The sequence below is a fragment of the Odocoileus virginianus genome, chromosome 34 (assembly GCF_023699985.2).
Source record: "Odocoileus virginianus isolate 20LAN1187 ecotype Illinois chromosome 34, Ovbor_1.2, whole genome shotgun sequence".
Classification (NCBI taxonomy): Eukaryota; Metazoa; Chordata; class Mammalia; order Artiodactyla; family Cervidae; genus Odocoileus; species Odocoileus virginianus.
The window spans coordinates 10,139,510-10,165,574 of NC_069707.1; the positions used below are offsets into that span (position 1 = coordinate 10,139,510).

Below are 26,065 nucleotides of genomic sequence, written 5' to 3' on the forward strand. Positions count from 1 at the left end.
TAAAATATCAATTCAATTAACCCTTGATAACTCACGAAAAATCTCAGACAACATCACTGAAATCCACTTGACACAAATAAATATAACTTTGCTTCTGTAACCTATTTCTTCTTGGTGCTATTTCTATGAAAAATCTTTTTTAGAGCAAGTCAGCATAGGCCTATGTATACATTTACAATCACAAAGGACAATAAAAATGAAATAAAACATTTGCTTACCCACATCCCTGATCCCGCAAAGGACACACTGGTGTCTAAGTTTAAAAAAACAGAAGCAGATTCTAGCAGCCTTACAGATTATATATCCTCTATGTAGCTCTGTATTAGATGAAATCAACCAGTGTACTTCTGTTAACCATCCCCAGGTTTGAATTCCAGGAGCCTAGAGGCAGAACATTCTTCACAGAGGCATAGAAAATTCATTTCCCCTCTCAGCTCAATAAAAACCCAAGTAGACTAGTTTCCAGGGCACCGTGCAAAACTAATCTGTTTAGCCATGTATTTGCCTGATGATGTGAGAGAATCAGCAAGTGAAAGACCACAAGTCTAGTTCCAGTTAATAAACACCAAAATGATGTACTATTATCACGTCATGCTTCAAAGACCCAGTCATGAGTATATTTCAAAAATAAAATTATCACCATACAAATCAAGAATCACTAGGTTAATACTAAAATCAAACAGTCAGTGGCCAGTTCCCCCTGACTCTCAGAGATAAAAAGTAAGCAGTGATACTCAGCATGTTAAATTTCATATATGCACTGTGGTTCTTTCGAACACATACTCATTTAAAATTCCTATCACAGGAATAGAATGCCAGCCAGGAATCAAAACTGTGACCCCTGAGCCAAAGACAACTTACCACTCAGCTGGTAAGTGGGCAACTCAATTTACTCAATTTACAAACTTGAATTCCTGCATTTTAATCCTTTGCAGAAGTATATGAGCAATATTAAATGAACTGGATTCAGCTCATTAGAGGTTCACAAACCAAGCACAGAAAGCTTTGGAGGTCGTCCAAAGTAAAGTCATGCCTAGGTGGTGATGTCCACTCAATAAAAACTCAATGTCATCATTATCTTCCAACTTTTTCCCAGAGGAACACCAGCAGTCATGACCACAACAATCCTTGGCCAATTGCCTTAGCCTAAGAGAAGACGGAAAGGACCAGCAGCCAATCACTGTGCCAGGACCTTGTTTGCAGAACAAATTTATAATTATCCAAAATTTGTGAATAAAGCAACTCACTGAAAATTCCTCACCAAACACAGACTAAAGCTAACAAAATAAACGTACTCTAATAACCTTCACCAAAACCTGCACCGTTTTTTTTTTCCTTTCCAAAGCGATTAATTAACCTACACCTACCTAATCACATAAACTTGGTATTATGCTGTATGACTCCCCTTTAAAATGTTACACACACTCAAAAATGCATTAGCAGTTCTTTTTAGCCTTTTAGATTTCAAAATAAGATATGTCATTTCAAGGCTATACTATAAGTGAAAAAGTAAAAGAGCAATACAGATTATTTAGAATTTTTGATTATGATTAACTCCCAAATATGGAAGTTTGATAGCCAGGGCATTCAGTTTCTTACTAGATACCCTATTTTCCTTTCATTACAGAAAGAGCTGTGCTTAAACAGAATTAGGCTTTTTTTTTGGTTAGCAGTAAAATACCTAATCTAAAATCATAATTAAAAATTTGCTAAAACATTGGTGAGTAATCTTTTATCAATTTGTCCCTTCAAATAAATCCAGGAGTTACTGGATTTAGAAAGTATGTAAGATCCGAGGGGATTAAATAAAACAAAAAGGCAAAGAAAACTGCAGTTATTCTACGTAACTGTGTACGTCCTCCACTTTTAGCCTTATGTATGTGGGAAGAAAACAATGAAAAAAATATTCCCAGGTAATCATTCTTCACACTTGTGAAGAATGTTAGACTCCCACTCTGGGACTGCAAAATAAGCCAATGTCTTAAACTTCTAACAAGACTTTAACTCATTCAAGAAAGAGAAAGACAAATACCGTGTATTAATACATATATATGGAATCTAGAAAGATGGTACCGATGAGCCTACACGCCGAACAGACTTTTGGACTGAGTGGGAGAAGGAGAGGGCGGGATGATGCGAGAGAGCAGCAGAGACATACGCGTTACCATATGTAGAAGAACCAGTGCAAGTTTGACGTATGACACAGGGCACCCAAAGCCAGTCTCTGTGACAACCTGGAGGGAATGGAGGGAAAGGTGGGGAGGGATTGGGGGGGGGGTTCAGGATGGAGGGGATGCATGCATACCTGTGGCGGATTCGTGTTGCTATATGACAAAAACCATTGGAATACTGTAAAGTAAGTATCCTCCAATTAAAATTAATTAATTAATCAAAAAAAAAAGACTTTAACTCATTCAGAGGAGAACGTTCATCCAGCAGCTTGCCATGAAGAGCTCCTTTTGAAACGATTCTCCAAATTTCCCTTCGGGGAAACACGGCAGAAAGGAAGGTGTAAGAAGAGGGGGGCGGCCTCCAGTCCCCTGCTGCCCCGCCGCCCCGCCGCCCCGCCGCCCCGGCTCGCCCCCTGTGGCCAGAGTCCCACACACAACTGTCGGCCCCAAACGAACCCAGCTGGTGATCAGGACCGGAGCAGCTGCCTACCTGGGCCTTCTTCCCCTCATCTATGGGGAAATTAGCTTTAAAACTTTAAAAAAAAAAGGGGGGGGGGGAATCACAGCTCTCACCTGACTTTTCAATCATTTACAAATTATCTCCTCATAATTAGCAGTCTCAACTAAAGAGTTTTACTCTAGGTGGCAAAGTATTACTAGAAGAAAGGAGTAATGTTAAAAAAAATTAAAAGTACAATTAAGTATGCGACTGCTAGAATTCTGAGTGGCCAATCTCTGGTGGCTCAGACGGTAAAGAATCTGCCTGCGGTGCAGGAGACCTGGGTTCAATCCCTGGTTCGGGAAGATCCCCTGGAGAAGAGAATGGCCACCCACTCCAGTGTTCTTGCCTGGAGAACTCCATGGACAGAGGAGCCTGGTGGGCTACAGTCCATGGGGTCGCAAAGAGTCGGACACGACTGAGTGACTCACACACCATCTTTGATAAACAAGGGGTGAGTACTTCTAACAAGAACAAAGACCACTTAAAGAACCAACACCTGGGATTCAAAGGCTGAACTGCTTCTATCTTCCCCTACAACCGCCTTAAAATAAAAGTATCACCGAAGGAGAAACTAAGATAAAGAGGAAAGACAATTTTCAGTCTCTAAAAGGATGAAACTTATTCATGAACCTTTCGACACAGCTGCAGAGCATAGAAAGCACGATACAGCATACACCCACTGTAGAGAACCAAAGTTCCATGTTTTTTCCACAGTGATTTTGGGTCAAATGCAGAGAAGAACTTCCTGAGAGAGAGCAACTGTGAGACTCTGGAGCAGGCTGCTGGTAGCACTCGGGAATAACCTATCTGGGAAGAAGAAAACACCCAGGTGGGCATCAGACTGGTATACTATTGGATTAAAGGCCTGGTGTGGGAACGTACACATCAGCCTTTTCGGTGTTTCTAGTAACTAAACCTGAAACAAGTCTGAATCTCCTCAGGCCAACATTACAAGAATACACTCTCCAGGGTCCAAGAGACTGAGGGCTTACTACTGCCAGAAGGTAGACAGACGGTCATTTAAGGTAACTCCAACTATTTGACTCTAGAGAAAAAGGAGAGTATTTTTCTTTTTAAGAGCAGAAAGTCTTTTTTGCTTGTTTTATGTAAAAACACAAAACTCATCAAACCTAAGAGAAGTGATACACGTGAAATTCTCTTACAAGAAACACAGAAATCTGTTTCAAAAGTTACAGAAGAAATACGTCAAGAATTAAAAGCAAAATAATTTGGGGCAGACTAAAGAAAACTTAAGCTGATGCCATTTTTATGAGAAAAACCTTTAAATAACTTAAAACTTCACCTTAAGAAGTTTATTCACAGCTCAAAATCTGACACTGTCTGCCATCAGAAATATTAGAAAGCCAAATTCACTTCGGGGCTCCGATCTATACAATTTGCTGCACAATGATGACACGGTCAATCTTTCAAATAGAACAGGAACTGTGTCCACTTTGTTCTAAGAAGCTCACTTTTCCTGCTTTTAAAAGAGATGGGGAAACAGTTGTGCCTGTGATCATTTCAAGAAACTATGAAAATTTTTAAAAAGCAGAAAATCCGTGAAATGCTTCCCAACATTTCAAGGTTAGTCTCAAAACTAACCTACAGTAGACAGGAGAAGACAAAGACAACACTAGGAGCAAGTGCGGGAGGAAGTGGAGTAAAACCTAGCACAAACCTGCTGCTGGGGGTACTGCAGGCCTCCCATGGCCCCGGGGGGCCGGCCTTGAATGCCGATCGGATACCGCTGTGGGCCTGGGGGGCCGTAGGAACCTCCCGGGTAAGGGCTGCTCTGCTGTGGCTGAGAATGAGGGTTACTGCCCATGCCATACAGCTGGGGTCTCTTCATCACCATGGGATCCATTGGGCTGCCCTGTGAAGAAGTAAAAGAAGACGTAGGCTTATTACCTCATTATTGCAGAGACAGAAATGTCTATTATGCTAACACACACATTAAAAATGTAACTCTCCTTACTTGTGAAAATATGAAAAACAATGACCTGACAAAACCCAGAAAAACATTTAAGGAAAAAAAAAACTATGTGGATACAAGACATTTAATTTTTTAACTTTTAGCAAGGCTTTAATAATTAAAAGGGATCTGGAACAAACAATATATGGAAAGATTTTGCATTCATCTAAAATTCTACCATGCACACAGGAAATGGGCATGATAGTTAACCTCACCCAGCTCTTTCAGCTTCCCAGTAACAAAAGCAAAGTATAGTGAGTGGTTAGGAACCCTTCCTGACTTCAAAGTATTCTTAGAACAATTACCTTATTTTAGACCTGAGTCTGCAAGTCTTGATCAAACATTAATGTGTCTGAGTGCTCATTAGAAAGTGAAAGGACAGATTTCAGATAACACAGAATGTCTAGGGCAAAACTTTTCAAAGATCACTAGTGACATGAATAAGCACTCAGACTGTGAGTCACAAGCCACCTTCTCAATGCAAGTAAGGCTCTGACCAAACATAACCAGTTCAAGACTGGACTTCTGAGTTTTATTTTTGGCTTGGTGAGTCAGCCCACGGGCCTCAGAGCAAGGGCCGCTCAGGAGGGCCGAACTGGAGCCTCGGCCTGGGCTTTCGTGCCCCGGATGCTTCAAAGGAGCGAGGCAGTGGCGGGGGAAGTCCCTCACAGGTGCTACAAAGGCCCACAGATATTTCCTTCCTTCCAGAACCACACGCTGATGCCAACTGTGGGCCAGACTCTGAGGCCCAACTGTGGGCCACATGGAGGACACAGGGTCTCTCAGGAAGGTTCGAAGATTAGCAGGGTTGACAGAAGAAGCCACGTTCAAGGTGGGGAGGGCCAGGGCACAGAGTACCCCCAAGCAGGAGAAACATCGGGCATCGAGCACAGGCTCCATGAAATGATGAACTGCCTGGCACGTGCAAGGAAACAGAAGCAGCTTAGACCCCAGCGAAGAGAAGCAGCAGCTGGAGCGGGCCCAAGCCAGTGGGTGGGTGAGCCTCACACGTCACTTGAAAGGCTTCCGGTTGCATCTTGGGGGAAACCACTGGGTGCTTTTAACAGCGAGTTATGGTCACACCTGCCTCTCAGAAGGACGGCGCCCCCAGCAGCGGCCTGGAGCCAGGTTGGGCTGCCCCAACAGGCTGCTGAGCCGAGGTCCTGGGCCCGAAGCAGTGGTGGGAGAAAGCACGCTCAGATTCAAGCAAGAGGATAGAATCGCAGCTCGACTTGGGAGTGATGGAAGACAGGAGGCAAGGGTGGCTTAACAGGTAATAAGACACCAGTTGAGCCAGCAGTGAGCCGGGGTTGAAGCAGATCCACCCTCCCTGAGGGGCGGGAGCCTTCACTCTTCTGCATGTTAAAACTGCGGGTTCCCACAGGAGGTCCAGGTGACAGTATCAGAAGCACCGCAACGCATGCCGGCCTGGGGCGTCAGGTCTGCCCTCGAGTCCTAGGTAGGGAAGTGGGCGGCTGAGGACAGGTGCTCCTGGAGGCAGCGATTTCTGTTCTGCTCACTCACAGGGCACCTGCAGGACGCGAGTCACGCCTGGCCCACAGCACACCCTCAATAAATCCTGGATGACTTCAGCAATACGAAGCACGTAAAACCCAAGAACTACCCCCAGAGAATATGTAAAAAGGGCACAACGGGTGGAAGACAAAATTCGAGAGTCCGACATCACTTAAGGAAGAAGGGAAAAGGAGGCCACAGCAAGGCCAGAGGAATGGTCAGATAACGGAGTTGGAGAGTGTGGTGCTTCCGAGAAGGGAGCAGGTAGAGACACACGCCGACTGCAGCCCAGGTGGCCAAGAGGTGAGCGCTAACGCGTGGGCTGCACCTGATGTTCCAATGATGACGGGGCAGTAACTGCTGTCCTGAGCAAGGGCAGGCTCCCAGCAGAGATGAGGGCAATGTCGGAAGACCAGGAGCAGAGCGAGAACCGCAGGTGACGGGGTGCCAGGGGCGCAGACCCTACCCCCCAAGCATGGAAGGCTACACGAACTGCCAGGACTCCTTCCCCTCATGCTCCTACCCCGCACACAAGGCTGCCCACGATCTCTGCCCTCCCACCTTCTCAGGGGCAGGTACCCTGGTGCTCCTGCAATGCCTGGAATAACCCACTCATTACACATTCACTAAGGATCCACCATGTGCATGGTGCAAGGCACCGGAGGCAGAGTGGACACGTGCTGGTGGCTGTCCAAGAGAGGTGACCAGGTCACCGAAGAACACACTTCAAAGACCACAGTGCAACCCAGCGGACATCCTACAGGCATTGTGAGGAGGGAGCATCCAGGTAGGTCTCAGCTTTAACAAAGCCTTCCTACAGAAACAGCGGACTCCGTCCTGAGGGCTTCATAGGAATTTGCCAGGAATTGATCTCACCAGAATGAAAATATGTGTAGGCCAAGTGATTTTGCTCAAAACTCACAATTTCATGGAATTTTAACTGTGTTACTTTCACCAGTCAAGAAAAATGTTTACTCAAAACAACAGAAATTGCTCAAACAATATACTGACGTCACAAACGGTGCTGACTTCACAATTCAACACACATATGCATATGATGACCTCATGTAATGAAACTAAAATTGGAAAGTAAGAATTAAGTTTCCTCAGAATGCTTCAAGTTAGAATTTATGCCTAAGAACAACAAAATGTAATGATTTTCCACACTTACTTTCAAAAGGTAAAATAAAACTTTCTGTGAAAGTGTGAAAATCGAGGCTGAGCTGGTGATGCTAGAATCTGCAGAGTGAATGAATGGCCCACAGAGAGACTGAGTAAATCAGATTTCAGGCTGAATTTCCAATACGGGGCCCAAGGCAGTCCTATCTTCACATTCAATCTGAATTAGCCAGGGCATAGAAAAGGTCTGCTTACTTGACTTTAAACAGTGCATGACCCAAACAGGCTTAATTAAAGCAGAAATTTAAAATGGGAAAATGATTGGAATGTCTATATTTTAATGCTATAGATAACAGTGCAGCAAATTCATCTTATCAGTGACTAAAATTGTTTTGTAATATCTTTCTCATCAGTGCCATAAACTCTCACAGCCCTACTTGAAATTCAGTTAATTTGCACCCATGTCAAAATGTTAGCTTAACCCTGAGATTTCTGAAAATCGAAAGCATGAAATACACAGATTATCTCTACCTCTCAAAATGCATCAGATGCCTTTCAGTGAAACTTCAGATATGAAAACAGATACTTACACAGAGCAAATTATTTAATTTTAACCTTCTCTCCTTATGGCCTATTATTAAATATTCATCCACAATCTAAATTCATCCTGCTGTGTACTTTCACTATTTTTAACACTAAATATGTACCACTGCAGGATCTTAACATCTGCTTTGTACTACTCTCTTCTTAAAGAAACCAAAACCCAAATCAAATCGAAGGCTTTTCCAACAAAACAATTCCTTGCTCGTAGTCACATCTAATGCAAAACCATTCATATTCTCATTATCTATCCTTCTATTGATAGGAGTATTTCAGAGTACCACCATTTTCAATTCTCACATATAATCTGTTATACTAGAGACACCCACATAAAGAACAGTCCTCAACTATTTCTCTAAATATGTTATTCCAAGCACATTTTTCTCTTCTAGGTACCATTCCACAACTGCTGCAGTGTGGACTTCAATTCCATGAAATAAATGCTTTTTAAAGTCACAGTGTAAATCATGTAAATACATGTAAATCCATGGCTAATTCATTTCAATGTATAACAAAAACTACTGTAATGATGTAAAGTAATTAGCCTCCAACTAATAATAAAATAAATAAATAAATAAATAAAGTCACAGTGTATACAGCCCATTTTCAAAGAGATCTTAAAATAACTAGTTTAGTTACTCGGTTTAGTTACTCAGCTTCTGATGAATTTTATTACCTGACTAGACTTTCTTGTAACTCCTCCTTTTTCAAATAACTTTTCAGACGTGTATGTATGTAGATATGTAGCTATGGAGCTATGAGTTATACATCTCTCTCTCTCTCACACACACACACACACACACACACACACTTTCCTAGATCTTCTGGGAAGCTGCCACTGTTGCCCACATCCTCCAAAGTCTCAGAAAGTTTTCTATCCCCAGAAATACTAAATAAGAAGGAATACAATATATATCTTTTAAATATATATTTGAATATTGATTTTGGACATATTAGGTAGCACAGTTAGGCTGTACTATAGGTTAAATAGGTTTTCCAAGGCTGGTCTGGAAATCCAACTACCCTTTAAAGATATCCAAGTTAAAGAACAAGTCCCTATATACATTTTAGTAGCCTTAAGAGAAGTTTGATGCTTTTTATACTTAGATACTCCCTTATTATCACTCTTTCAGAGTATCCCTACCCACCCAAGTATTTATAATAAAGATATCTATGTTAATAGTGTTCACTCCTAAACACCAAGTTAAGGGGGTAGCTTATTAGTAGTTTCTTTATGAATATAACATTTCACAATTTTTCAGCCAAATTCCTTAAACCACAAATTGAAGAAAGGCATTTAAAAACCCATAGAAAGAAAACTGTATCTTCTTGATCTATAATCACATCTATATATCAGGATTAAACAAGAGCTCAACGAAAGAAAAACTCTCCCCCTTTAGAATCATTATTTTGAAAAATGTTCTGTCTTACCATCAACTAAAAAAAAATTTTTGAAGTAATATTCCATTATATGTGAAATGGTGAAAATAATAACGTGAGTAAATGATTATTTGAACTAGTATGTATAAAGCAGTGGTAAACGCTTTCTGAAGGGTAATGCGACAGGAAGCTTGACAGCAAAGCTTTAAAAAATATCTTATTCCAAGCATGACACTCAAATGGGGAAGTGGTGCTATTTATCCGCATTTGTCTGCAGCTACACGACTTCCAACGCTGAAGGGGGAAAGCATGGGCTGTGGGCACAGAGAGGGTCCACACCCCCACCCACCACTTACTACCACTGTGTAACTCTAAATCTGGTGCTCATTTCTTAAGTTTTCTCATTCACCAAGTGCAAGAAAAAATACCTGCCTCATGATTATAATGAAAATGGAACTGGGACTAAAAGGATCTAAAGGAACGGGCCATAATCAGCATAGTGGAATGGACAGGGACATGGAAAAGTACATATAAAACAATGTCAACTGTCTCAGAGTGATGTGCATGAATTACAGCTGTGTGAAAACTCAGCTGATAACGATCAGGGCCGGCCAGCGTGACCTGTAAGTAGAGGCTGTTACATCATGAAGCAATCTATGTTGACTTTTCTGTGATGATGTCTAAATATAACTATAAAATGCCTCTGTTTTTTCCCAGGCATCCTGCAAACACTACCATGGCCTGCTGTGGGGGTGGGGTGGGGGTGGAAGGGACACAGCTGTCCCACACTGGGCCTCCTCCATCCCCTCACCTACACCCTCACTTTCAGCACAAAGCAGCAGAGGGATGCTCTCTCTTCTCCCCTTCGCCTGTCTAACCCCGAGCTCACACAAGCCCGGGTTCAAGGACCAGGGAGCTGCCCCGTCACCACACCCATGAACACTATCTTTGGGACCTGTTGGAATCTTTCCTAAGCAGGTTGCAACCGACTTCTGGGCTGCCTTATATTGATATTTAACTCATGTACCCGTGGTGGTTTTTTCCATTTTTCCTATGTTAGTTAACTCCCAAGGAGACTAAAACGTCTCACTCAGCATACAGCATGTGTGCTTGGTCGTGTCCGACTCTGCGACCCTGTTGACTGTAGCCCACCAAGGCTCTTCTGTCCGTGGGATTCTCCAGGCAAGAATGCTGGAGTGGGTTGCCATTCCCTTCTTCAGGGGATCTCCCTGACCCAGGGGTCAAACCTGGGTCACCCGCACTGGAGGCAAATCCTTCACGGTCTGAGCTGCCTGAGCACACACACTCCGCAAACAGCACAGGTGACTTAGGATGGTCACAGTGCCTCCTGACTCCTGGGAATGAGGACTGGCCACATAAAGTGTTCTCGAAAATAAAAAGTAAGACTGACTAACCAGTATCTACAATTCTGTACACACATGCATGTATCCCAAATCTAAAATATCACTGGGTTCTTACTTTTCAGAATCATTAAGATTAGAAATGAAATAGTAATATGCTGTTACCTACGCATAAAGTCACTTCCATAAACTACCAATAAAAAGTGACAATTATCAGCAATGGTTCTTAACTCTTAGAGACACTTAAAAAAAAAAATACATCCAGGATGTATATACATCCCATATATAGCATATGGTGTCAGAAGTTCATGTAACATCCTCTAGAAGCCATCAAAAGCCTGTCCTGACTGGCATAATCATATGATGACCAACATCTACCCTGCATTTCCAAAGCACTTCATACATTATCATTTGATCACAGTTCTTCATGCACCCTGATAAAAGATTTGTCAGTGAAACACAGAACCGTAGAATTGAAAACAGCCCCATTGATCCATACATGATGTATGTATGAATCCCCTAAAAGTGTCTGCAACCATGAATGTTGTGAATTTCTTCCTTCTATATAATAAAAATGTCCCTTATAATTTACACCCACTGCTTTTTTAAAAAAAAAAGTTTGATCCTTTTGTAGAATATTTGAAGATAGCTATATCTATTTCCCTTTTCTAAGCAAAATACACCAATTCTGAACCCCCTTAACATGAAACATATTATGGGAAGGAGCTTGCTTCTCTTCTGGATCCTACCTGAGTACAAACCTGGCCTCAGACCTGTCACTGTTTGACAGGCCCATCACACCCTTGATCCATCGCATCAGCTGAGATTTAACCATGCCTCCCCCCTTTCCTCCTACACAGTTGGTTAGGCTGAGCCTAGTGGCAAAAGTTTTTATCTCTGTTTATTTTCATTTTGCATGTATCTGGTCACTATTCTAGCCTGACATCTAACATATTAACTGCGTTTCCTATCTTGACGTCAGCCACCAATTAAAGCAGCACACCATTTCATTCATGCCTTCCTCCACAGGACTGACAAAAATACTGAAGAGGTCAAAGGAGAGGACAGAGGCTTGGCTAACTGCTAGTGCCATTCATAAAGACTGACATGAATCCAGGCACCAGCACTCTTGGAGGAAGGTCTTCTTTAGAAACCTTAGGAAAGTCCTTCCCACTCATCCACAGCACTCTTCCAACTCACTCACTACACTTGTTACGCAAGCACAAGTCTCTGTCTCCCCTTGGGTGACAACCTCTTGCCCACTTCAAATTCCTCCATCTTTCCTAATGTATAATATATATATAATGTATAATATATAGTTTATAAAAATGCCTAGAATAAGACAAAAAGGTATAAGGGAAAGGGAGGTGGCTTAAGTCAGACAAACCCAGCTGTGAATCCTACAGATACACTTATTAGCTCTGTAGAATCATGCTCACACTTAATACAGAGTTGTGTTCACCTCTTGTGTTGCTGGGGGACTGATTAAATGAAGTACCACATTATTTATCACATAGTGAAAATTTCCTAAATCTTTTTGCTTTTCCTCAACAAATTAGCAAATTGCAGTCAGAGCAAAAATCACTCAATAATTTAACCTATTTACTTTTTTGTCTCTGCAGCATACTGTTAATCAAAGGTGGACATTCTGCCTTATTCATCTTTGCATACCTAGCACTCAGAAAAATGCCTGGCATGAGGAACTTTTGCTGACCAGAGAAAGCAGCAACCTCCTCAATACTGCATCGCCAGTTAAACAGCAAGGGTTCTAGCAGCCTGAAGGCCTCAGACGGTCGATAGGTGTAAGAGGCCAAGAAGGACACACCATCGTAAACTTTTCCCAAGTTCACATAAGCCACAGCTTCCATTGCCGCCTCATGTCTGTGCCCCTCAAATGTGTCACCCTTGGCTGATTTCTCTCAGCCTCAGAGGTCTATATATCCAATTGCTATCCAACATCCCTGCCTGGATAGCTAGGATCCCTTCTGTTCCTGCTCACAGTGAAACACACCCCCATCCAGATGCACAGTTGCATCCAGGATGCTCTCGACTCCCTGCTTCCCTTCCACCACAGCCAACCCCTCACCGAGTCTGGTCAGCTGGACACATCACTGCGGCCAACAGGAAATCTCCCCCTCCGACCACACCGGCTTCTGTGGGCCTCTAGAGAAACCATAAATTTGCCCACCACCGGGCCTTCAGCCGAGCGGTTCCCTCCTCAGAGAAGGAGCCCCGCTCTCCTGCAAGACTCAGCGCTACAGCCCTGTCCTCAGAGAACCCTCCCTGAGCGCCAGACTGGGGCGCAACCCTCTCCAAAACCACTGTGCTTCTCCTTCACGGCACTCGTCAAAGTCTGCAAGAGTATTTGTATGATGACTTCATGTGTGAAAGTCGCTCAGTCATGTCCGGCTCCTTGAGACCCCATGGACTATACAGTCCATGGAATTCTCCAGGCCAGAATACTGGAGTGGGAGCTATTCCCTTCTCCAGGGGATCTTCCCAACCCAGGGATGGAACCCAAGTCTTCCGCATTGCAGGCAGATTCTTTACCAGCTGAGCCACAAGGGAAGCCCAAGAATACTGGAGTGGGTAGCCTATCCCTTCTCCAGGGGATCTTCCCGACCCAGGAATCGAACCTGGGTCTCCTGCATTGCAGGAGGATTCTTTACCAACTGAGCTATCAGGAAAGCCCTAATAAATGTCCCCAACTGGACTCCCCACAGAAAAAGGAATGAAGTGAGGACAACAAATACTAAACCCACTGGTAGCTATCATCTGGGCACAACAGAATATTTGACCAGAAAATAAGGCTATTTTCGTTCCCTGATTTTTATAAATTGGCAAAACCTATCATTTGCCTAATACCCCCAAGTTCAGCAACTTGTAAGTCAATTCAGTGAGTAAATCACTGTCTGACTCAACTACACTTCTGAATTAATTTAGAAAACAATGATTTTATGAACAAATCAAAGTGTGTATATATATTTTTTTATTTCAAGAGTAAATCAGATCTAAAAGGAACGTCAAAATAGTAATGGAATATACTTCTATTTCTCCTCAGACTTACTCTCACCATCCAAAACTGTAGAACTATTACCATGGTGTTAACAACTTCTAAAATTTACATCTCAAAGTACGTAATATTGTTCGTATCCTTGTACTACTACTGACAACCGAGTAGCAGGCTCTTATTTAAGAAAGGGAAATAATATGGTATATTTCCCATATAGACACAGATTTAAATCAAGAAAGGAAGCTTTTGTGAGAACAACTCAAATCTAAACCTTACCACTTTTAAAGCTGTGTGATGCTAAAAAAAAAAAAGGTTCACCTCTTAACTAAACTTCATCTCAGTTATCCCAGCTACACCAAGGACACGACCACTTTACCATACAGCTGTTTGAGAATTAGAGATAATAAAGTCAGGTTTCAGCATGTGACAGGCTTTTAACAGTGACAGCGTTTATTAACATCATTATTATATGAAGGTGTAACTCCAGATTATCAGTCTGAGGCACGGATACTCTTCGCTCCTCGACTGATGTACGTAAGACAGGCACTGCTTATAAACCCCAGCATTCATTTCCCCAACATCCAGTAAGCCTCAGAATCTTTCACCCTGTGGAAAAGCCGGCCAGACACTATAAATTATCAGTTTGCTAACATTCATCATATTTCAATGGCAAACAGGATCCTGTCTGAGAACAAACAGGATCCAACTTACTCTTTCCAGTAAAGTGGAACTACATAAAGTCTGACACTGACTCAGGCAGAGCTGCGCTCATATCCCTCTCCTGCTTCTGACTAGCTGTGAAACATGATGGGTAAACCATGCTCAAAGCCTTCGTTTTCCCATTTTCAAGTGAACGTAATACCACCCTCAAGAAAACAATCAGTCTAAAGATACTTGCTGTGTGGTTTACATGGATAAACAATTCCAGACCTATCAGAGCCATACCTAAGGACAAATCAGAAAAGTTACTGATTTTTCCAGCAAGTTCCATGGATGATATCGTGCCTCTTTCGAAGCATTTTATCTACTTTTTAAAAATTAACAACTTTAAACTGGCATTAAAGAAAATGCCATTTAAATATGATGAATGTTAGCAACTGACTTACCTATCTCTGGACAAAAACGCCTGCTGTGCTGACATACAAGCTATAGCTCTCGACTGACGCCCCCCCGACCCCAACCCCACTTCACTCCGAGCAAATGTTCTCTTCGGAGACAGGGCGCTATTTAAGATCTACTTTATCAGAGCCACCGTGCAGTGAAAGCATATACTGACTCTTACTGTAATGTGATTATTCAAAGAGAAAAGTTGACATGACTCATATACAGTCAAATCTTATAGACTGAAAAAAGAGTTTCGGGGCAGCTACAAGCAACATAAAAGTTCCAGGCGGGATACTGCAACAAAGGAAAGAAGATTACTGCACAGATGCTATTAGGCCAGCAGACAAAATTAAAACATGGACTGTAGGTAAAAGTACTGCTTCCAAGTTAAGCATCCTGACAGTGATGACTGCACCGGGGTATATAAAAGAAAAACCTTAGGAAACACACATGATACTAAGGACCTGGAGTTACTACGGATTAAAGGGGCAGGATGTGTGCAGACTAATCTCAAATGATTCAGGGAAGATATGCTATAGACAGACAGATAGGTGGGTAGACTCATACATAAACTTAATAGTAAAATGTTAAAAAGTGATGAGTAAAAGGTATATGGGATTTCTCTGTATTAGTCTCGTTAACTTTCCTACAAATGTGACTTCAACAAAATAAAAGCTAAAAAAGGAAAGGGGGGCAAAAAGGAAAGACAGCGGTAACTGAAAACCAAAAGAATCACACCCCTCATAAGGGGTCTTCAAGCAAAGTCTGCAGGTGCTCAGAAGAAACAGCCACCAACGAGGGCGCAACGTCAGGGGGCCTCTGGCAGGCTGGGGGCTGCGGCGTGGGAGGACCACAGGGCGAAGGAACCTTCAGAAGACGAGGAGACAGAGCAGGACAGACAGAAAAGATAAGTGGGCGTGATAAGCCGGAACTAACTGGGAAGCGGTGGAGGTTGCTGTGCTTTGATTGAAAGTACTCAAGTTGGCAAAACACACAATGAACACAAACTTTTAGGTATATTTTTCTACAAATTCTTAGGAGGCTTCCACCCCCCCCCACACACACACACACAAATTACTCACAAAAAAAAGTGGGGGCTCCCCCTTCCGTGGTAGACACTTTCTTACAAATCATGGCTGCAGGTTATCGCCCCCAGTCAAGATTTAATGAGGCTCTGCCCCCTTGGCTTTCTTAAAGATGCTTTAAAAAGATCTCGGCCCAGCCCTGAAAGACGTGACACGAGCCATCTTTTAACCCAGAGCTCTTCCATGTCATTTTTGCAAGTTTCAGAAAGTAGTTTTATAACCACTTTCACATGTCACCCTGCTCCCACCTCTTCCCTACAAAGGGTCCAAGCAGATCAGCTCGCCTAGTCACGTCCCTACCAAGTTCTCAGATTTAAAGGAAAGCAACGACCCAAATGAAAACACATCTGGGATTTTTAAATCTTAGAATAAACAAAAAGGACTATCCCAAAACTGTCCCTGACAAAGACTTCAGTTGCAGGAAACCAAGGGTTTCAAGACCACCAGGTAATTATCAGTTCAAGTGCTCACTATGCAGAAAGAGCCTATCTCTCTAGGGATCCAGCCTAAGGGCTGGAAGAAGCTTCCAGACAGTGGAGCCAGGCCCAGGACAGACTGGCGTTAAAGCCACCTGGCCTACACCCTGCTCACCACTGACTGTGCGAGCCTAGGCAGATCCCTTCAGCTCTCTGACCATCAGTCTCCCCCTCTGAGAATTTAAGGATGGTAACAGCACCCACTTCACCGCATGGTTGTAAGTCTTCCACAACACAGCAGACGGAACACTCAGACAGGGCCTGGCACACAGGGAGGGCCCGGTTACAACGTTCAATTACTCCTGGGCCATCTCACTCCTCTGGGCATCACGTGGCAAGGGAGAGACTGAGAAATGAACCCTTACAACAGGTCTCTTCCCACACTAGCGTTCTGGAATTCTAGAGTCATCATCCACCTCCTTGCCGGAACTTCCAGCTGTCACGGTAAAGGATCAGAAGGAATGTGGGTGTTAGGGGTATTTCTCCTTTCTGTTACAGAAATCTTGTCAATTATCTGCCCTGAGGTCAACAGGGAGAGAGAAAGGCTCTAAAGGGGTCTACAGAATTCAAAGCTCAACATGCAAACCATCAGGGCTCACCTACAGGTGACACGCCCGCCGCCCAGCAGGTCTTCACCCACACTACATAGACCTGCCCAGCTGTACAGTCACACACTGCAGGGCCACGCACTCAGGAACATCCCCTTCTAGAAAGCCTTTGCACCCCACATACTTCTGGCCACCTGTAAACTAGAGAAAGGTTTCCAGTTCACAAAGTAACACTAGATAAAGGATTCCGTCATCTACGAAGACTCTCTTATTGAACAGATGCTAAACATGTCTACAACCAACTGCAATCCTCTAAACAGCGTCTCCCTCCTCTTAATATCTCCTTATAGACCCAACTTCTCATACACAATGAGCAAATTATTGTTGCTATTATTGCATTAATAAAAAACTAAAATAAAAGAATTCAAGTGCACCTTGACCCTTACCTCTGCAAGCCACCCTCTCCTAAATAATATTATACTGCCTTCCTAGATGTGTGAATTACAAGTAATAAAAGCTATGAAACCTGAGCCCGAGTCTGGCTTATAATAGGCACATAATAAACGTTTGATATATGAATGTGAGAAAGACATCCAACCATGGCTCCAATTCCACGTGAGACTTCTCCTGGACCCGAATTGTAATGCTTCGAACAGAGGTATTTTTCATTTCCAGGCTACACTGTCACCATTCCTAACATTCTTAAGACATCCCTTTTCAAATTATGTTTATAGCTGCTACTGTAATTAAGACGGGAAGAGGTCTATAAAGCAATACCACTCTTTAAAATACATATCTGTCAGCATGAGGAAAGTCTAAAACATTCTACACAGAGAAAAAGACCTATTTAACTTGGTCAGACCCGAAGCTGTCTGGGCACATTTTCAGTTTTGCTTTATTATTATTATTTTTTTTAAGTAAAACACTTGGAAAACATAAACCAGGATGATACAAAAATGCAATAATGCATTCCATTTTCATTGTGAGCTAGCTGTGTCGGTGGACAAGCAACCACAGAGCGAGCGCGAGAACGTGTGCGTGCACGCACACGCCTCCCACCGCAGTGCAGTGCGCGAGGACAGGAGTGCTCGGCTCACCTGCAGGTTATTTTACATACAGCCGGGCAGTCGGAGCAACGAGACGTTTTTACATGTAGCTGTAGAGCAAGAGTAGCAACAAGGTATGCTGGTCATATATCTTTAGCATTTATGGAAAATTATTAATCAAGTCCCACCTGAAACAATTTGTTAAATTGATTTTAATCACTGGGCCTCTCATGTGAAGCTTTGTATAATCAGCATTTCATTTACAAAATTAATTGCCTGATTGATTCTCAGGAGGCAGTTGCTGTCATTACCTGCTGTCATACTTCTGAGTAGGGTGTCACAACATGAAATTCTGACAGTATGACGAGCACTGCTATTTTAAACATGGGTGAGGGGTGAAAGGGAGCAAAGAGGAAAACCAAGGAAGTTACATTACCCCCTTCAGCCTCAGAAAAAGTTGAAAGTGTTTCATGCTAATTACACTGTATATCAATACCCTTCTGCTAAATTAATTAACATACAAATCTAGGGTTCAGGGCATGAAGTATTTTTCCTATATTAAAACAGTAACTAGAATGTAAAAGCACAGATTCCCCACTAGAGTTAAATCTTAATTTATGTTATAAAATATTTATATCTTGATAAAGAGCAGCCCTAAATTAGTCTGGTAGACTACTTGTCCACTGCTAGCCATCTCAATTTCCCAGACTCTGCCTTTCTCACTTTTCTAATAAAAAAGGCATAACCAGAAATTTTGTGAGTTTATGACTAGTACCAAAATATATCTATTTTAAGCATATGCAAAAACACACATTAGAATATGCTCATTTGGTCTTTTGAAAACAGAAGCTAGTATTGTTAAGATACACACTTTTTAGATTTCCTTTACTGCTCACTATTTAATATTTAGTAGTCTACTAGTAATTGATGGACCTTCACCTAGAAATCTGTCAGAAATTAAACAAAAATTAGGCTAAAATGTACTTGCCCTGTAAAAGGATAAGAAGACTATAGAACAAGGGAGAAAAAAGGGAATTTCTAAGCTATTAACATTAAAAGTGAGACCAGGTTATACCCTTGTTATCGTATTTTCAAATGGACCCGTGAGCATGAGATCTACCAAAGATTCTGTTTTTCTTTAGCATTAATTTTCCTTTGCAGAAAGAACGTACCCTACATCCTGCTCCCTCCCAGCTCTCGGGTGCATCTCCCACATTCTCCAGATTCCTTCAGAGCAAGGGGGACCACAACATCGACTGTTTTCAAAGGCAGAAAATTCTTTCTCTAGTTTAGATGGGGACTCATTTAAAACAATCCCCATTCAATGCAATCCAATTCCAATGAAGGCCTCTTTTAAATGGGTCACTCTGAATTTAAAAGAGGCCTCCTCGGGAGACCAGAGGTAATTTGCTTTCCTTTCAGTACAGTGAATTTTGACTCCTCTGTACAGCCACAGATTTCCTTTTAAAAGGAAGATCACCTCATAAATTTGCTCTGTTATCTTGTGACTGAATGTGTTTTGTTTGCTGGCTTGGTAAAGAGAGCTAACTGGCACATTGTGCCCACTACAGCCCGCTAAGAGCACAAGTTCACAGCCGAAGAACGTGAGGCAAAGCCTTTCCAGCACAGCATCAGGGGGAGGGGCGGCGCCTCGGAAGGGTAGGCCCTTTCTTGACCTCCGGGTCACATTCACTCCCCTGCAGAGTAGCAGCAAGTCTACAGTTTTTACTTAGCTCACAAGGATGCCCTCCGTTTTGATTAGTCAGTGTCTACAAAAAGTGCTTCAACTCTGGAAAGGCATTGAGAGCATAAGGGATGCCTAGGATCACTCCTTAAGCTGCACACAGTGTAACTGTTTCAGAAAACAGGGTTCACATAGTCAAGCCCTTATCGATTCAGTACTTTCCTTACAAAAGAACTGAAAAGGGGGAAGACCGAATTCTCTTAAGCCAGTGCAAAGAGGGTGGCAACTTCACCTAAACATTTCATGCCAGCGTCACTACTACCTAGGACAGGGCTCTACAGTATATCAGAAATGGTTTAGAGCAGTAACTCAGAAGATAAAATGGATAAATGTTATATAAACAGGAATGAAACTGGCAGGAGGATGCAGTGGAAAATGCATATTCAGGATTATAATTTTCCATTTGGAAAGAGGAAAGTATTATATATGTAACATATTATGTAAAAGTAGAGTTTGATTTTAAAAAAGAATCTTAATTGTTGAGGATGTACAGGAAAAATTTAGCTATCTTTTCAAAGGAACTGGGGAATAGGGACCTGGTCTTCTGATAGGATGTATCTGAACGCTGGAAAAGGTTTGACAAAATTTATGTTTATCAAAAGAGGCGTGAATTATAAAAGGTTAACAAGGATTTAGATAAAAGAGGCAACAAGTTAGAGACCATATCCATTCATTCAAGTTTATTTAAACTGAACAGACATTAACGTGTAAAGTTGCCATAAAAGATACGCAGATGTGTAAGATGGTCCTTGACTTTACGAAACATACATCATAACAGAGGAGATAACAGATATATATAAACAATGCACGGTAGAAATACACTTGTAAATACCACAGGACAGAGGAAAATAAAGGCCTAGGAGAGTTCAGGTGAAGGTAGTAATTCCAGCTGCAAGAAATGGAAACATTCATGGGAAATTTATCATTTAACATGGATAATAAAAGATGAAAAAGATATACAGAAAGATCAAGGCACAAATATGATAATAACAGCTACTACTTAATGAGCGCCTATTGTGAGCTGAGCACCCGTAAAGCAATGTGCTTTACAATCAAGAGGACCAATCCTAACAAAAAACCCTGTGAAGCCCTCAATACTACAAACCAGGGTTTGGTTGAAGGAAGCCACCTCCCAGATTAGGCAGCTTGCCCAAGATTATCCTGCAATATAAATGATGGAGTCAGGATCTCCCAGGTCTGACTGGAGTCCTCCAGGGAAGGAGTCTCTACCAGCCATCAGATTCCCCTTCCAAGCTACTCCAATTAATGCTCCTTGATATTAAAAAACTGTGAAAAGAAAACTCTTCTAACTGAACTGTGTCTCCAAATTATGTTAAAGCTCTAACATCAAGTGTAACTGTGTTTGGAAACAGGGTCCATAAAAAGGGAACAACAGTTAAAATGAACTCACAAGGGAAGGTCCCAATCTGATAGACCTGGCATCCTTGTAACAAGATGAAAGGCCAGGGCATTCTCTCTCCCTCCCCAGGCATGCACAGCAGCTGTGAGAGCACATGGCAAGGTGTGCAAGCCAAGAGCAGAGGCCTCAGAATGGAACCTCTTTGGCACCATGATCTCAGACGTCAAAACTCCAGAACCATGAGAAATAACTGTCTGTTGCTTAAACTACTCTACACTAGTCTACTACAGAAGACTAAGACACACCACCTAGACAGCACATTAAAAAGCAGAGACATTACTTTGCCAACAAAGGCCCGTCTGGTCAAGGCTATGGTTTTTCCAGTGGTCATGTATGGATGTGAGAGTTGGACTGTGAAGAAAGTTGAGCTCCAAAAAATTGATGCTTTTGAACTGTGGTTTTGGAGAGGACTCTTGAGAGTCCCTTGGACTGCAAGGAGATCCAACCAGTCCATCCTAAAGGAGATCAGTCCTGGGTGTTCATTGGAAGGACTGATGCTGAAGCTGAAACTCCAGTACTTTGGCCACCTCATGCGAAGAGTTGACTCACTGGAAAAGACCCTGATGCTGGGAGGGATTGGGGGCAGGAGCAGAAGGGGATGACAGAGGATGAGATGGCTGGATGGCATCACCAACTCGATGGGCATGAGTTTGAGTAAACTCCGGGAGTTGGTGATGGACAGGGAGGCCTGGAGTGCTGCGATTCATGGGGTCGCAAAGAGTCGGACATGACTGAGTGACTGAACTGAACTGAAGACACCACTGCTACTTTTGCTGACTTTTCGGCACACAACCTGAATTCTGAGAGGGCTCCATGGGATTCCTGTTCCCACCCCCAGGGTCCACAGCCCTGTGCGATGCCCTCTCCTGCAGAATGGGCAACACCTGTGACCTGCACCTAACACAGAGATTATCACAAAGGTGAGGGATTTTGCAGAGGTAACTAAAATTCCCTAATATAGCTGACTTTCAGTTCATCAAAACTGAGAATATCCTCATGGGCCTGACATGATCAGGTGGGCCCTTTAAAATTAGGTCCAGGCCTCCCCAGAAGTGAGAGACCCCCAGCGGCACAGACCATCTCTGAGAAGCAAGCTGCTATGAATTCCACAACCACGAGGACAGGAGCTCTGCCAGCAGTCCGAGGGTGCCTTCCCCAGTCAAGCCTCCAGATGAGAGTGCAGTCCAGCCGCTTCCTTGACTACAGCCTCTGACACCCTGAACAGAGGACCAGGGAGGCATGCCTGGACTCCCTACCACAGAAACCCTGAGATGACAAATGTGCACTGTCTTAAGACATTCGATTTGTTATGCAGCAAAAGAAAGCTAATCCACAACTTAGAGAAAAGAATGCTCTCCACATGGTCACCCCTCACTTCCTCGTGCAGGCAGACCACTGCTCCTAACCTCCTCCCAGGCAGAACTGGCTGCTGCTCTGGTGTCCATGCTCTACATTTTCACTGACAGGAAGCCCTAAAGCATAGAGTACCAGAAGTTGCTGGGGGCTCTTTACACTTCCCATTTCTGGGCAAACTCCTACTCATCCTTCAAACCTGGACTCAAGGATCACCTTCCCCATCAAGTTCGTCTTGAAATCATCAGAGAGAATAAAAACCATGTCTTCTGTGATTTAAGAGAACGCTGAGGAAATCTCTATTGTAGTATTTAGAAGTTTTCATTGCAATTTTCTGTTATTTGTGTCCTCAACAGCAGAGGCCAGGTTAAACAGCAAGATAGTTTACAACGATAAAAGGAAACACCCCTCAAACTGTAATCGAGATACAACCGGAGCAGGAATCAAATTCTTGTTTGCCATCTAAGAGACCTGAGATGAGGCAAGTCACTCAATTTCTCTAGGCTTCAATTTCCTCATCTACAAAACAGAATAGTTTGCCAAGCAGGTATTAAATTTGTATATCCCAGGCCCCAGCACAATGTATATCTGTAAATTGAATAAGGCGATTATAATATGCTTGAAAGGTCAATGTAAAGTCTAATTAAAAAAATAGAAGTATTAAGCAGTGATAGTAGTGTAAGAAAATGTGGAAAATGTGAACAAAACTGTGAATTAAAAATAAGTAGTTAAAACTAATGGCAACCATTAAAGAGTATACACACACGCACTGATAATGGATGTAAAGTGATTTAAAAATGGGAGTTGCTTCTTTCTCACTGCCTATACCTCATATGAAGGGTACCCAAAGGTTAGAACCTGTCACCTGCCAGTCTTTACCTCATTTCCAAATCCTGTTCCTGGGCTTTAGCCACAGAGCTTTCCTAGTTGATTGCTTAAATCCTCACATTTAGGGCTGTATCTCTTTACCTTTTTCCTATTACCTTACCACATAACACATCCTGCCCATCTCCCAAGAACAAGCCTTGTCCAGCATGCTGAAGCTAATTTGAGAGACCATGTCACAGCTGTAGCCAGATTTATTGTCTGGTTGGCCTCAGACCAAGTGACTTGACATGGTTATTTCTGAACCATTTTTGAATGAACCAATAAATTTAGGGGGGAGGGGAGTTCTCCTTTTTCCTCTTTTAAGTAAAAAAGGCAAATTTTTAAATGCTCTTGACAATGGTGGTACAGAAGCCTCAGATTTGCCCACACTTATCTAAAAGCTACATCTAACCTAGTTGTTCTGTATAACGCAATTGATTTGCTAGTATCATTTTACAATTCTGATTAGGTTTCTCTGAAATCCTGTTTATTAAATTGCTTCCTTTAAGCATGCATAGTTACTAATTTGTTTCCAACTAAATCAAGTATCATATGAAAAGATTATACTGCAACAGTGAAAGAGCACTCCGGGGATTATGTTTAATCTAGATTTCAAAATTAAAACAGGGCTAAAATTTTACAACTGTAAAACTTCTTTTTAAAAAGAAGGGCAGCTGAATTTATATACCGGTTTCTGGGTTAATAAAATGTTGATACCCCATTATAACTTCTTGAGTACAGGACGACCACATCTTTCAGGAAGCCTGTGAAGCAAAGACTGGAAGACTCATCGTGGGTCCCGTGCCTTGCCTCCACAGTCAGGAGGTCCTTCACGACACGACACTATTCAGCAGTCCAGAGCCAAAACACATGAGCCTTTATGCACCGGCCTGGTGCACAGAACAAACAACATACAGGAGCCCCAGAATAAGGTGGCCAATGCTTCCTTACATTAGGCCACTGGTGTTCTAAAAGAATAACAGCAAATCAACTGAGTAAATGGTAGAGAGTGAATAAAAATCTCCAACAAGTAATCGTTCAGAGATCTGCTCAGCCATGTGACTTTGATTAACTTTAATGAGAGTCACACAAATAAAACAAACTTCTATGTACAAACTTCAAAATATTCTCCCCACAGTCCAATGAAATTAAAATCCTTCACTGTTTTTTTAAAAGAGATTTTTAACTGTTTATTAAAAACAGTTAAACATTTAAACAGTTAACCCTAAATATTTTTTCTTTTCTTTCATCAAGTAAAAACAAGAGGATATTCATTTATATTTTAAAACCAGATCAACAAATAATCTGTGCAACTAATGAACAAAATCCTTATTAACAAACAACACAGATGTTTTTTATTTTCAATTTTCATTAACTGTGGAGATTGAGGGTACTTGAAATTTTAAATTTTAGCTAAACTGAAAAAAATCAAGTATGAAAAACTGAAAGGGGAAAAGGTATGACTCCATGGCAATCTGCAGTACGGGGTCGACAGAGAATTACAAATACTTCAGCAACCAGGGCTGCTCTGGGTCACAGTCAGTTTTGGCCAGAGCCCACACTCACAAGAACACCACGTGATAGCGTGCCAAGAACACAGAGGCGGCTCCCTTTTTTTTCCCTAGAGATTTTAATTACAAAGTTATGGCCTACATCTGACTGGACTATCTATTTAGCATGCACCTGAAAAGGAATGAGAACTTAGAGGTATTCCAATCGTGGTACCCACTCCACCATGTTCTCCTTGCTCTTGTTTCTGAAGTTAACAAGATACAAGGAAAATAAGTTAAGGGAAAAAAAAACCTGAGCAGATGCCTTCCAAATAGGAAATGCTCTCATCTCCTCTCAATTACTTTTGAAATTTCAATTACTGAATTCAATTATTTTGAAAGGTCTCCCTTCACTTCAGCTTTGGACTGCAGTAGGGTTAAAGCATCAGGGGTAGCAGGGCGATGAAAAGGCCGCGTTTGTATAAGATGCTCCTTGTAAGAAACTCTGTTGTGCAGCATACAGTGAGGCAGAGGGGAGGGTGTCAGGAAAGAAAGTAGAGCAGAGCTGAAGACTCTTCGTGGTCCTTCCAGGCAAATCCTCTTGGCCAACTGCCTCAGCAGACAATGACATTCCAAAATGGCTCAGTGGCCCATGGTAGAAATGACAGTGTTTTGTTTTGTTTTTCGTTGAGACTGTTTAAACAATAAAAAGAGAACCTCTACACACACCACACACATAAAATTACCCAGAGGAAAAAAGTAAAACTACTGTGATGTGTCTGAAAGAGGCTTCAATGGGGCAAAAGGCCAGCCCAAGAATATGTACAGTATGATTGATACCTAGGTGTTTATGTTCATATAACTGCATATGTTCATATGCAGTATTTTTAAAGAAAAAACTGGATTCAAAAACACATTTAAGACTGCATACTTTTGAGAAGTGGAAGGAGTACAAGGAAATTTAAGCATCCAATGTACATGTTGCCAGTGTCCGAATATTTTACATGAGTGTCTTCATGTATTACACTTGAATAATTTACCAAAAAAAAAAAATCTTCAGGGAATTGACAGAGCACCTACAACATGAAGAAACACAGTTAAATCACAGTCAGTAAAAAATAAACAAATCGTCGCACAGAGAATCAAGAACCCTGGCTTAACCAGTGCAGGCTCTGTTGCTAACGGGATTCCCAAGTCTGGGTGATCCCTTCACTCCCTCTGGACCTCAGGTTCTTCTGAAGGACTTAAAATCTTACAGCTCCACGCCAGCTAAGCATTGCTGCTGGAGCCCAAGTCCCA

At 42.3% G+C, this 26,065-nt stretch overlaps 1 protein-coding gene across 9 annotated transcripts in view; it reads right to left on the bottom strand.

The window, feature by feature from the left end:
- The window catches only part of ARID1B (AT-rich interaction domain 1B), a 412,333-nt gene that overhangs the window by 360,003 nt on the left and 26,265 nt on the right, over window positions 1-26,065 (bottom strand). For 8 of the 9 annotated variants that reach the window (XM_070461644.1, XM_070461645.1, XM_070461641.1 and 5 more), the window contains exon 2: window positions 4,352-4,546. The exons of the other annotated variant lie outside the window; for it this stretch is intronic. In XM_070461644.1, the coding sequence (XP_070317745.1) occupies window positions 4,352-4,546 (195 nt within the window). The remainder of the gene's footprint in view (window positions 1-4,351; window positions 4,547-26,065) is intronic. 9 annotated transcript variants of the gene reach the window in all.